The sequence below is a fragment of the Xenopus laevis genome, chromosome 1L (assembly GCF_017654675.1).
Source record: "Xenopus laevis strain J_2021 chromosome 1L, Xenopus_laevis_v10.1, whole genome shotgun sequence".
In the NCBI taxonomy this organism is placed as follows: domain Eukaryota; kingdom Metazoa; phylum Chordata; class Amphibia; order Anura; family Pipidae; genus Xenopus; species Xenopus laevis.
Genome location: NC_054371.1, coordinates 212,271,199 through 212,285,869, shown reverse-complemented (window position 1 = coordinate 212,285,869; position 14,671 = coordinate 212,271,199). Strand labels below are relative to the sequence as shown.

Sequence of the window (14,671 nt, the reverse complement as noted above, 5' to 3'; positions counted from 1 at the left end):
TAGTCTCTGGGAAGGGAGTGTGACTGTGGGATAGCAGGTGTAGTAGGGAGAGATGGTGCCTATAGTAACAGTGGGATAATAGTCTCTGGGAAGGGAGTGTGACTGTGGGATAGCAGGTGTAGTAGGGAGAGATGGTGCCTATAGTAACAGTGGGATAATAGTCTCTGGGAAGGGAGTGTGACTGTGGGATAGCAGGTGTAGTAGGGAGAGATGGTGCCTATAGTAACAGTGGGATAATAGTCTCTGGGAAGGGAGTGTGGCTGTGGGATAGCAGGTGTAGTAGGGAGAGATGGTGCCTATAGTAACAGTGGGATAATAGTCTCTGGGAAGGGAGTGTGACTGTGGGATAGCAGGTGTAGTAGGGAGAGATGGTGCCTATAGCAACAGTGGGATAATAGTCTCTGGGAAGGGAGTGTGACTGTGGGATAGCAGGTGTAGTAGGGAGAGATGGTGCCTATAGTAACAGTGGGATAATAGTCTCTGGGAAGGGAGTGTGACTGTGGGATAGCAGGTGTAGTAGGGAGAGATGGTGCCTATAGTAACAGTGGGATAATAGTCTCTGGGAAGGGAGTGTGACTGTGGGATAGCAGGTGTAGTAGGGAGAGATGGTGCCTATAGTAACAGTGGGATAATAGTCTCTGGGAAGGGAGTGTGACTGTGGGATAGCAGGTATAGTAGGGAGAGATGGTGCCTATAGTAACAGTGGGATAATAGTCTCTGGGAAGGGAGTGTGACTGTGGGATAGCAGGTATAGTAGGGAGAGATGGTGCCTATAGTAACAGTGGGATAATAGTCTCTGGGAAGGGAGTGTGACTGTGGGATAGCAGGTATAGTAGGGAGAGATGGTGCCTAAGTAACAGTGGGATAATAGTCTCTGGGAAGGGAGTGTGACTGTGGGATAGCAGGTATAGTAGGGAGAGATGGTGCCTATAGTAACAGTGGGATAATAGTCTCTGGGAAGGGAGTGTGACTGTGGGATAGCAGGTATAGTAGGGAGAGATGGTGCCTATAGTAAACAGTGGGATAATAGTCTCTGGGAAGGGAGTGTGACTGTGGGATAGCAGGTGTAGTAGGGAGAGATGGTGCCTATAGTAACAGTGGGATAATAGTCTCTGGGAAGGGAGTGTGACTGTGGGATAGCAGGTGTAGTAGGGAGAGATGGTGCCTATAGTAACAGTGGGATAATAGTCTCTGGGAAGGGAGTGTGACTGTGGGATAGCAGGTATAGTAGGGAGAGATGGTGCCTATAGTAACAGTGGGATAATAGTCTCTGGGAAGGGAGTGTGACTGTGGGATAGCAGGTATAGTAGGGAGAGATGGTGCCTATAGTAACAGTGGGATAATAGTCTCTGGGAAGGGAGTGTGACTGTGGGATAGCAGGTATAGTAGGGAGAGGATGGTGCCTATAGTAACAGTGGGATAATAGTCTCTGGGAAGGGAGTGTGACTGTGGGATAGCAGGTATAGTAGGGAGAGATGGTGCCTATAGTAACAGTGGGATAATAGTCTCTGGGAAGGGAGTGTGACTGTGGGATAGCAGGTGTAGTAGGGAGAGATGGTGCCTATGTAACAGTGGGATAATAGTCTCTGGGAAGGGAGTGTGACTGTGGGATAGCAGGTGTAGTAGGAGAGATGGTGCCTATAGTAACAGTGGGATAATAGTCTCTGGGAAGGGAGTGTGACTGTGGGATAGCAGGTGTAGTAGGGAGAGATGGTGCCTATAGTAACAGTGGGATAATAGTCTCTGGGAAGGGAGTGTGGCTGTGGGATAGCAGGTATAGTAGGGAGAGATGGTGCCTATAGTAACAGTGGGATAATAGTCTCTGGGAAGGGAGTGTGACTGTGGGATAGCAGGTATAGTAGGGAGAGATGGTGTCTATAGTAACAGTGGATAATAGTCTCTGGGAAGGGAGTGTGACTGTGGGATAGCAGGTATAGTAGGGAGAGATGGTGTCTATAGTAACAGTGGATAATAGTCTCTGGGAAGGGAGTGTGACTGTGGGATAGCTGGTATAGTAGGGAGAGATGGTGCCTATAGTAACAGTGGGATAATAGTCTCTGGGAAGGGAGTGTGACTGTGGGATAGCAGGTATAGTAGGGAGAGATGGTGCCTATAGTAACAGTGGATAATAGTCTCTGGGAAGGGAGTGTGACTGTGGGATAGCAGGTGTAGTAGGGAGAGATGGTGCCTATAGTAACAGTGGGATAATAGTCTCTGGGAAGGGAGTGTGACTGTGGGATAGCAGGTGTAGTAGGGAGAGATGGTGCCTATAGTAACAGTGGGATAATAGTCTCTGGGAAGGGAGTGTGACTGTGGGATAGCAGGTGTAGTAGGGAGAGATGGTGCCTATAGTAACAGTGGGATAATAGTCTCTGGGAAGGGAGTGTGGCTGTGGGATAGCAGGTATAGTAGGGAGAGATGGTGCCTATAGTAACAGTGGGATAATAGTCTCTGGGAAGGGAGTGTGACTGTGGGATAGCAGGTATAGTAGGGAGAGATGGTGTCTATAGTAACAGTGGATAATAGTCTCTGGGAAGGGAGTGTGACTGTGGGATAGCAGGTATAGTAGGGAGAGATGGTGTCTATAGTAACAGTGGATAATAGTCTCTGGGAAGGGAGTGTGACTGTGGGATAGCTGGTATAGTAGGGAGAGATGGTGCCTATAGTAACAGTGGGATAATAGTCTCTGGGAAGGGAGTGTGACTGTGGGATAGCAGGTATAGTAGGGAGAGATGGTGCCTATAGTAACAGTGGATAATAGTCTCTGGGAAGGGAGTGTGACTGTGGGATAACTATAACCAGCTTCCCCAGACACTATTCTGCTGTAGAAGATACGGTGCAGTTCAGACCAAATTCCGCTAGAGGGCGCAAACTGGAAATCCCTGATCAATGCGGAGTCACGATCCCACAAGGACTAATTTCCCAGGGATCCCAGTGAGGGTGACACAGCCATAAGGTAAATACCCTCCGTGTCCGCCCCAGACCCGCCCCTGGAATGGCTCTTGAGAGTCCGGGGCCCAAACAGAGCGCGACACATCGGCACAATAATGGAAAACTCTATTCAGCGTAAAGAAACAGAAAGGGGCGGAGTCTTATTTGTGCGTCCCAACTTTCTCAAACTGGAGCTTCAAGCCCCCAGTGGGCGTGTCCATGCGCAGCCCCGCCCCGTTATTGCCGACGCAGCGAATCCCGGAAGAGAAGCGGCCCGGGCTGCTGCCAGTCAGTGAGTTGCTGCAGGGAAGCCAGTGAGTGGAGCTGCAGGTGGGGGAGAGAGATGAGATGCAGCGGGTGACTCTCCCAGGGGCTGACAAATGGAGGTGAGTGCTCATATTATTAGTATTATTAGTATTCAGTGCAACATTGCTTGTTTCATAACACCCTCTGCTGTCTCTTTATACTGCACTGCTGCTCCTGTCTCGTGAAACAATGTAGCTTGTAATGTGTCTGCTACATTCTTTCAGTAGTCTCAATCACCAGAGCAACAAAGAAATGGACACGTCTAATTATAACTTTATAATCACTCAAACACTTCATGTATATTGGGACCTTCCTTAGAATTATATTCTATCCTTAGAATATATATATATATATATATATATATATATATATATATATATATATATATATATATATATATATATTGTTATTTGGGGGGTTTTACGCTTTTTAATATTTCCCATTTCTGTAACACTTGGGGAAGTTCTCTTTCACATTTTATCTGAGTTGCTTAAAGGGCCAGGGGTTTAGTACATTTGTCTGTGTTTTAATGAGCCCCTGGGTGCAGTTAAACTACAACTCCCAGAGCTTACAATGCAGCAGCTGGAGAATGAACACACAGCTGATATAAACCACATGGAACCTCCCGCTCTTGTCTGCTGGCCTTTTGTTATTTTTGCTGGCAGTTTAGTATCCCCTTTATACATGTGCAGAAAGCAGGTTATGGTTTGACTACTTAATGGCTCCTGGGGTGCAATGAGCACCTAATTTTAAGTTGCCATGAAAACCCAGAGCCAAATCACCCAAAAAACACCCCCACCTGTAAGCTCTTGTGCCAGTGCTTATCATGATGGCTTTCTGCAACCACGTCAGTCTCTGATCAGAGATCACATTTATTAAAAAAGGGCAGGGTGAGAGCAGTTTGGGGCTTAATGGTTTGGTGCTTGGTAATTTCCACCCTAACCTGACAGGGGGTGCTTGGTTTTTGGTACATGAGGAGGCTTTGCTGTCTCTGCAGGAGCTGACACTCTTTTATTCACCTGTTACTCCTCTGGCCACAATGGAAAATATACGTCATCCTAGATGGACCATCTGCAACAGTAGCCTACCCACTACCGTGACACTTATTTGCCTTGAATATATACAGCAGGGGTGGCCAAAAGTTAGATGGAGATCTACCAGTAGACCTTTAGCTCCCTTCCTGTTGAATGCTTTTTTTTTTTTTATTCAGATATTTATTACATTAAGATTACATAAGAAATAGGTATTTATTAAATATAGCAATTTCCATTTTATTCTAAATTAGGGATGCACCGAATCCACTATTTTGGATTCGGCCGAATCCTTCGGGAAAGATTCGTCCGAATACCGAACCATGTGCAAATTAGGACTCGGAAGGGGGAAACATTTTTTACTTCCTTGTTTTGTGACAAAAACTCAATCGATTTCCCTCCCCGCCCCTAATTTGCATATGCAAATTAGGGTTCGGATTCGGTTCGGCCGGGCAGAAGGATTTGGCTGAATCCTGCTGAAAAAGGCCGAATCCCGAACCGAATCCTGGATTCAGTGCATCCCTATTATAAATTAATATTTAAGTAATATTTTCCATGGAACAGAATGGTAACAATACTTTTATGGACGTAGATTATTTTGGCACACTAAAAGTAGACCTCACATTATAAAGTATGGGCACTCCTGATTTACAATCTATGCCCTATTATTATCATACAGCACAATATTGTCCCACTTCTGCTAATTAGCTCTCTGTTTAGATGTCGTGCTCTTTATGGGTTTGGAAACCTCATAAAGCTTTCACAGGAGGCTGTACTGGGCACCTTTGCAATATAGTTAAATTTTCTATGCTTAGAAGATATTAGCAGTAGGGATGCACCAAATCCACTATTTTGGATTCGGCCGAACCCCCAAATCCTTTGCGAAAGATTCAGCCGAATACCGTACCAAATCCTAATTTGCATATGCAAATTAGGGGTTGGAAGGGGGAGAAATTTTTTTGTGACAAAAAGTCACGGGATTTCCCTCCCTGCCCCTAATTTGCATATGCAAATTCGGATTTGGTTAGACCAGGCAGAAGGATTCGTCCGAATCCTGCTGAAAAAGGCCGAATCCTGGATTTGGTGCATCCCTAATTAGCAGTTTTATACTAGTAAATGGGGGAACTCTGTCTCAGGGCTGCTGGGTCAGTGGCTTGAAGGTTAAAGGGGTTGTTCACCTTTAAAGTAACTTTTAGTATGCTGTAGAGAGTGATATTCTGAGACAATATGCAATTGGTTTTCATTTTTTATTATTTGTGGTTTTTGAGTTATTTAACTTTTTATTCAGCAGCTCTCCAGTTTGCTATTTCAGCCATCTGGTTGCTAGGGTCCAAATTACCCTAGCAACCATGCACTGGTTTGTATAAGGCACTAGAGTATGAATATAAGTGGGCCTGAATAGAAAGATGAGTAATAAGAAGTAGCAATAACAATAAATGTGTAGCCTTACAGTGAGATAAAAAGTATCAATGTGTAGCCTTACAGAGCATTTGTTTTTTAGATGGGGTCAGTGACCCCCATTTGATCGCTGGAAAGTATCTGAAGAAGAAAGCAAATAATTAAAAAAACTATAAAAGATAAATAATGACAACCAATTGAATCTATAACATACAAAAAGTTTACTTAAAGGTGAATCATCTCTTTAATAAAATATGTAGTGGGGTAAGGTAAGTATTCTTCTTCAGATAAGTGAGCGGCAGCATGAGGTCTGTGTTAGGTAGACAAGTGAGAGGGGGATATGGAATTTAGGGAGCTGGAGGGAAGCAGTTCTATTCCTCTGACTGTCAGTACAGCTGGGACTGAGTGTATTAGCAGTTATTATTGGAGATGCCTCATTTAAATGGGTGCTTTGCCTTTAAGTTAACTTTACTATGTTATAGAATGGCTCATTCTAACCAACGTTTCAATTGGTCTTCGTTTTTCTTTTTATCATTTTATAATCATTTACCTTCTTCTGACTTTTTAGTTTTCAAATGGGGATCACTGACTCCATCTAAAAAAAACAAATGCTCTTTAATTGCTACTTGTTATTCCTTATCTTTCCATTCAGGCCCTCTCCTGTTCATACTCCAGCCTCTTATTCAAATCAGTGCGTGGTTGCTAGGGTCATTTGGACCCTAGCAACCAGATGGCTGATATTGCAAACTGGAGAACTGCTGCTTAAAAAAAAAACGAAATAACTCAAAAACCACCAATTATAAAAAATGAAAACCGATTGCAAATTGTCTCAGAATATCACTCTCTGCATCCTACTAAAAGTTAACTCAAAGGCGAACAACCTCTTTCAAGAAAATGCCAGTAAATTGTAAAAGTGCACTCTGAGCAACCCTTTTAATGAGCAGATTAATGATCTTTGAATTGTTGGTGCTGCTGGGTATTTATGTCCATATAAATGACTAGACTAAATGTGTTCTAATCCCAGAGGCAGAGCAGCAGTTCTCTTGCAGTGCCAGAAGGTTAATAGGAGCGAGGTTGTGTATGTCACGTCCATCAAGGGAATATAGATATATATATATATATATATATATATATATATAGCAGAGAATAAAGATGCCAAGTTCTTGTTGCTGATTCAATTAGCCGTGCGGTGACTCAGCCGGGGGAGGCTCATGAAAAGAGCAGACGGCATCTCTGGTGGCTCTGACCTTGAGCAAGGATTGCACTTTACTTACATCAGTGTTAGGAGCATTATTATGGGGAAGGGGGGCAACTGCAGGTAGGAGTATGGAAATGTACCAGTTTACTATTGTAACAAGGTCATGGGAAGTGGGTGTGTCTGTGGGATGCCTAAACTCCCACTCTTTTCTCTTTTTAAAGGAGATCTAAATCCTAAAATGAAATATGGTTAAAAATGCCATATTTTATATACTGAGCTTCTTGCACCAGCCTAAATTTTCAGCTTGTCAATAGCAGCAATGATCCAGGACTTCAAACTTGTCACAGGGGGTCACCATCTTGGAAAGTGTCTGTGACACTCACATGCTCAGTGGGCTCTGAGCAGCTGTTGAGAAGCTAAGCTTAGGGCTCGTCACTAATTATCCAGCAGAAAATGAGGTTGGTCTGTAATATAAGCTGATGCTACAGGGCTGATTATTAAATTCGGATGCTAATTGCACTGGTTTCTGTGCTGCCATGTAGTAATTATCTGTATTAATTACTAATCAGCCTTATATTGTGACATTTCTATTCTATGTGTACTGTATATTGTGAGTGGGTCCCTAAGCTCAGTAAGTGACAGCAGCACAGAGCATGTGCAGTGAATCAGCAGAAAAGAAGACGGGGAGCTACTGGGGCATCTTTGGAGACACAGATCTTTACTGCTAAAGGGCTGTGGTTGCCTTGGGCTGGTACAGAAGCACAAAACATAATGTACAACATTTCTAGCTACTTCTTTAGTTAAACTTTAGTTCTCCTTTAAAACAGTAATAACACTGATATTACCTATTGGCCAAAGCCCTACTAGATCTCCCCCCTGCAGTGCTGTACTGGTTAGGGCTGCATTTTTACAAAAAAATGTTTACAATGTTTACAAAAAATAAAGACTTTTTGGTTTTCCCAAAATTGTAGGGGGTTATTTACTAAAATTCGAATTTATCTCATAATTAAAATTTAAAAAAGCTTGACCAAACTCTGATGTCCGATTTTGCCTTATTTATTAATAATATAACTCGAATAAATTGACTGAAACCCATAATCGTGATCTTTTCTTTTTTCAGACTTTTTTTCCCCAATCGCTCGATTTTTTTACCTGATTATTGGGCTAAACCCAGTGCAAACCACAAAATCTTCAAATTGGGATAGGGACATCTCCCTTTGATTTATACATGACCTCAACAAGTCTGAGATGGCAGATTTTTAGATTTGAGCTTTTTTCAGCATCGAGGGGTATAATAAACCTCAAAATAATTTTTATCCCCACAAAACCAGATAAATTCCAGTTTAGTAAATAACCCCCTTAAAGCATAAGCATAATGTCCCTGTCTCTGGTGTTTTAATCTGGCAGCTCAGTCATCCAGGCGCAGATTCTGAACTGTTACAATTTGCTCCATTAGTTGATACATTTCTCAGCAGTATTTGTGGAATATTAGCATCAATTCTAACAGCTGCCTGTAATGAAACTCATGGATTCTGCTCAACAGGGACAAAGATAAGAAATGTATCAACTAAATGTATCCTATTGTAAAATACAAGGATATTATAAGTCACCGAGGAGTTCCATGACCATATAAATCATGTTTTTATACAGGTCATGGAATTTAGAGGTTCTAATATCCACATATTTTACAACAAGGGGTACTCTATTATAATACACAAGTTTTAGTGAGTCATATGACAAAAATTACATCACTACTCACCGTTTATAATATGAAACGCGTAAAAAAATTGTATTACTCAGTGCATATACTAAACCGTTCTGGGTACTAAACTGGGTTCTAAATAGTTATCCAACGGAATATATATATATATATATATATATATATATATATATATATATATATATATATATATATATATATATATATATATATATATATATATATATATATATATATATATATATATATATATATAATACTGCTGTCCTGGGATATTTTTCAGATTCAAACTAAGTTGCGATGGACTGGATGAAACATACTGATACATCAGTCGCTCACGTGCCATGGCGTCCGAGATGGAGAAGGCCGACGCCCTCCTTCACACCTTCAGCACGGCTTCTGCATTCTCCAGTTTAGGACTCGGCCTCTTCTGCTTTGTGGCCGATAGAGTTCAGCAGGCAACATTCATCCAGCAACATGATTGGCTGAGAGCTCTTTCTGATAGCACCACCCACTGTGTGATAGGCATGTGGTCCTGGGCCATTGTCATTGGCTTGAGGAAGAGAAGTGACTTCTGTGAAGTGGCCCTCGCTGGTTTCTTTGCCTCCATTATTGACTTGGATCACTTTTTCCTCGCCGGCTCTGTCTCCTTAAAGGTAAGGCAAAACTTCATTGCTCTGACCATAGCCAGGTCTAAATTAAAGGGATACCGACACTGGGACTTTAAAGGAATAGTTCAGTATAAAAATTAAAAACTGGATAAATAGATAGGCTGTGCAAAATAAAAACAATTCTAATATAGTTAGTTAGCCAAAAATGTAATGTATAAAGGCTGGAGTGACTGGATGTGTAACATAAAGCCAGAACACTACTTCCTGCTTTGCAGCTCTCTTGGTTTCCACTGATTGGTTACCAGGCAGTAACCAATCAGTGACTTGAGGGGGGCCACATGGGTCATAACTGTTGCTTTTGAATCTGAGCTGAATGCTGAGGATCAATTGCAAACTCACTAAACAGATATGTCCCATGTGGCCCCCCTTCAAGTCACTGACTAACTCAGAGTTATAGAGCTGAAAAACAGGAAGTAGTGTTCTGGCTATTATGTTAGGCATCCAGTCACTCCAGCCTTTATATATTACATTTTGGCTAACTAACTATATTAGATACATTTTTTATTTTGCACAACCTATTTGTTTTTATTTTTACACTGAACTGTTCCTTTAAAGGGCGAATAAACATTACCATTTATGCTTATTTAGTATTAGGGCATCTTGTTCCCAAAAGTGGCACAGCATCCCTATTCCCTGATTAAACTAGACCCAATCCCCCTTCACCTCGGGTATGGTTGCTCCTTTTCTTCATCCCATGCTTTACTTGACCTTTAAATAAATAATCATGGCAGTGTAAAAACTTCTAGTTTTTGTGTGTGGGGGACAGGAATACATATCAAGCTTTTAAAATGAGTCTTTATTCCAGCGTGCACACGGAATAGCTTCCCAAGAGAGGAGGAGACAAACGGCTGCTATTATAACTGTTATTTTATAGCCTTGATTATGTGCAGCACAGGGAACATACTCACTGAATAACAAGCGGAGGAGTCACGACCATAAATGCATTTGCATTTCATTCATCAAGGCCAGAGCTAGAGCAGAAGTGGGGGGGGGACTTAGCGATGCAGAAAAGATGGGCCCCAGTTTGAGGGTGTCTGATATGCAACACCCACTATCTGCTTGATAGACTTTGGCTGTTGATGAGATGCAGTTGTAGATGATAATATCTAATAATTGTTGCACAGTTTAATCTCTTATTTCTACACGAGCCTACATTATCCCATGTGATGCATCTGCCGTATGCTGAACACATATTGATCTGGCCCTGGCTCCAGAATATCCCAGCAGCACCTATATGAAGGGTGCCAGCTTCTATCACTATTAAACAGAGTGTTTGCCAGTGTCACTGCCATTGCAGCTGATTTTATTCAAGGTTGTCCTCTTGCTGGCGAGTTTCTCTCTGGCCCAACAGCACAGTAACACAATGGACTTGTTTGTTGGTCCATATTGCTGACAGCAGAATTCTGGGTTCAGTTTTTAACAGCCATGGGCAGAGGAACCATTGTATATAAGTCTCTAAGCCCTGATATGAATGAGCAGACCCCAACGGATGCAGGAGACAGGTTTATGTATGTATGTGTAATGAATATGTGTGTGTGTGTGTGTATATGTGTGTATGTATATATATATATATATATATATATATAATCTATCTATCTCTCTCAAGGATGGGAAAGGTCGGATAAAGATGTATATTCGCATGAAAAAAAACATTTTCTTCATCACAATTACTACAAGTGAGTGCTGATCCACCATTCACATCTATTACAATACATTTGATTGTGCACCACTGGATCATATTGGCCTGAGTGCGGGTACTGTGGGATAGATATATATAGATATATATAATAGGTATATCGTGCCTGGGTGCAATAGCCAGAAAAATACGGTACAATGTAGAACGAGGATCGCACTCACAGGACTTAATACAAAAATTCTGATGTTTATTGGAGCAGAAAGCTTTTTGCTTCAATAAAAAGAGCTTTTTGCTCCAATAAACACCAGATTTTTTGCATTAAGTCCTGTGAGTGTGATCCTCGTTCTACATTGTACCGTATTTTCACCCAGGCACAATATACATATAGTGCCGTCTCTCTCTCTCGCTCTCTATATATAAATATGTCATGCATTTTGCAGTTTCAGCATCATTTAAATGTCATTGTTGGGACCTTTGGCTTTTCACTTGCAGTCTTGTTCCTCCAATTAGAGGAGGCTCGGTTTTCTTCTGCGGAACATGTGCTGCTGATGTCATAGTCACAAAACGTATATCGTATCTACATTCCTGGCCTGTGAATTTAAATATATGGAGTAGTTTTACAGATCCTAAATTACACCTTGTTGCTGTGGGGCTTTCTCTGGTTTGTGGTGTGCTCTTGTGCCTACTTACAGGTACCCAGGCAATGCTGTATGGGGGCTTACATTACTTCCTAGCCTGAGAACACAGACATGCTGATAATAACTAGCAAATTGGGTGCTACAGATCACATAGACAAGCTTTTCATAGTTGGTGACCCATTGACATTATACAAACAAGACTACGGAACCAGTGGGAAATTCCTGTAGTATATTGTGGCCCTATTGTATTATATGAATTTCTGGAGGAAGGTGCTGAGTAGTTTATAAAGGACCCGATTCTCTGTAGCTCTTATAACCACCCCAATTACTGTTCCCCCAAGTGGGTCTCCTCTTTAGGAAACAGAAAGTGGTAGCAGGTATTTAATGATCCTTATGGTACTGTGGTCATGTCAACATTGTTACAGTGTGCAAAGCTTTCCCTTAAATTCCTCTTCCCCTGCACAGACTAAAGGTGGCCATAGATTTTTAAAAGATCTTTTCATGATCGTAGGACCTGAAATGATCTTATAAATGTACAATTTGTACAACAAAAACTGCAGTTTCAAGCGATATCTATGTCTAGTTGAAGGCAGGAAACTGCGGGTAGCTGTCTGCTTGGCCCTTGCAAACAATTGGGCAATGGATACAAATCGTTAGATGCGCCACTGTTGGGTGCCCCACTAACCGCTAACTTGTCGGATCGCCCGAAAATTGGTAGAAGAAACTTAACGTCTATGGCCACCTTAAGATTTGATGTTAAATAAAATATCACTGGTTTTCTTCTATTCGATGATTGAAGGAATAGTCCAAACACCAAGATTTATGGGTTTGTTCATCTTCGAACACTTTTACCAGTTCAGTTGGTTTCCGATAGTTTACCAGAAATAAAGACTTTTTCCAATCACTTTCTATATTCTATATGTGACTGTTTTAGTAATATTAAAGTGTAATTTTTCACCTTCTAAAGCAGCTCTGGAAGGGGGGGGTCGCCGACCCTGTAAACTGTTCTAGATTGTTACATTTAGTTGATACATTTCTACTGTTTGTCCCTACTGAGCAGAAAATTCATTAAAGGCAGTTGTTAGAATTGATACAATAGTTGCTAATACTCCAGAGATGCTGCTGAGAAATGTATCAACTAATGGAGCAAAATGTAACAGTTCAGAATCTGCACATGAATTACTGAGCTGCCAGACAAACTCCAGAGACAGGGACATTCAACTTTAAACTTAGATTTTGGGAAAAAAAGGTAAAAATTAAAAAACGGAAAGTTATTGGAAAAAAGTACAATCAATTAAAAATTCTGTACTGTTTCTGAAATAATCAAGTTCATCTTCACAATTCCTCTCTCAGCATCTGTTTCTCATCATTCTGTCTTCATTCAGGAGTTGGGTGTCAGATAGTCATTGACAGTTAGATCCAATATATCTTATAGGGGGGCTCTTTTTGCTAAGAAGATGTATTCGAGCTCACTCTATTATAATCACCAGACATCATGTCTCTCTACATGCAGAATTTGTGCAAAAGGCAGTTATTTTGTTATATTTTGTTTGTATTGGAATCCGTTATTTGAGTGAGCTTTAATACATCGAATTCGAATTTGATTCAAGTTTTCGGGTCAGAAAAATTATTTTTTACGCTTTGGATATTCGATCTTAATAATAAATAACCCACAATCAAATTTAGAGTAAAATCAAAATTCATGTGAGTTAAAAAAAAAAATCGAAATTCAATGTCCATGTGTCATGTTGTCCCCTCCTTTCCCTAGGCTGCTACAAACCTTCAGCGTCGTCCTCCTCTCCATTGCTCCACTCTCATTCCGGTGGTGGCCCTTGCGCTCAAGTTCCTCATGCAGCTCCTAAGACTTAAGGACTCCTGGTGTTTCCTTCCGTGGATGCTGTTTATATCGTGGACTTCCCACCACGTTCGAGACGGAATACGCCACGGCCTGTGGATCTGTCCATTTGGAAATACGGCCCCGCTGCCTTACTGGCTCTATGTGGTGATCACTGCCTCTTTGCCCAGCGTGTGCTCCCTAATCATGTGTCTCACTGGAACCAGACAACTCATGACTACAAAGCATGGGATACACATCGATGTATAATGCTAACGGATGCCTTGAAATCTGAGTGTTTACAGAAATATTCCCTCACATTTCCGCCAGTTTCCCTCAAGCAGGCACCTCACATTTATACTCATATAACACTGGGTACAGGTGTTGAAGCCTTAAAAGGGAACTATCACAAAAATTTAATATAAGCTTCAGCATACTGAGATCTTTTGCCTACAAGATGTATTAGAGCTCACTCTATTAAAATCACCAGACATTGTGTCTCTCTACATGCAGAATTTGTGCAAAAGGCAGTTATTTTGTTAGATTTTATTTGTACTGGAATCAGTTATTTGAGTGAGCTTTAATTCATCTGCTAGGAAAGGAGCCCCCCTATAAGATATATTGGATCATTCGTGTGACACCCAACTGCTGCATGAATGAATGAAGAGAAACAGATGCCGAGAGAGGAATAGTGACTATAAACTTGATTATTCAGAAATGATGCAGAATATTTAATTGATTGTATTTAGAATGTTTCTTACTTCAGTATGAGGAAGCTTATATTAAATTTTCATTTTCACGATAGTTCCCCTTTAAATAGTTCCCCATTCATGGCTCATATTCAGGGTTACCTGCTCTGGGATAACAAGATTCCCCTCTGACTGCTGCTGCTTCATCCTTACCTCTGACATGACATTCTAATCATACTGAAATACTTCATAGACTCCCTTACATGGAACCACATCTTTGTATCTTATGTTGTATCTGAAGGTAAGTCATCTCATGCTGAAATGGCACATTCTAGCTTTACCAGTTGACCATTGATGGTGAATTTTGGCAGAACAGTTGACATTGATAGAGACATGACCTAACTGGATCAGTCTTTCTGTACATGGAACATCAGTTTAGATTGCCCAAGTAGCTAGATTGATACATTGATGACCAAATCCATCAAATAACCACAACATTGGCCTGTGTATGGTCACCTAACAGACATATTTCCAGGTTTCTCCAAAGCAATAGTCCCAAGTTTCCAAATCACGTTTCATATCTTCATGCAAATAAAACTCACAGTAGACTTTTATGCAT

General features: G+C 41.3%; 1 protein-coding gene across 1 annotated transcript; it reads left to right on the top strand.

The window, feature by feature from the left end:
* The first annotated feature begins 3,263 nt into the window (after positions 1-3,263).
* Positions 3,264-14,671, top strand: tmem267.L (transmembrane protein 267 L homeolog). Its single transcript, NM_001093148.1, is given in 3 exon segments — positions 3,264-3,317; positions 8,868-9,240; positions 13,298-14,671. Coding segments are annotated over 2 exon segments (648 nt in total). The 5' UTR covers positions 3,264-3,317; positions 8,868-8,928; the 3' UTR covers positions 13,634-14,671.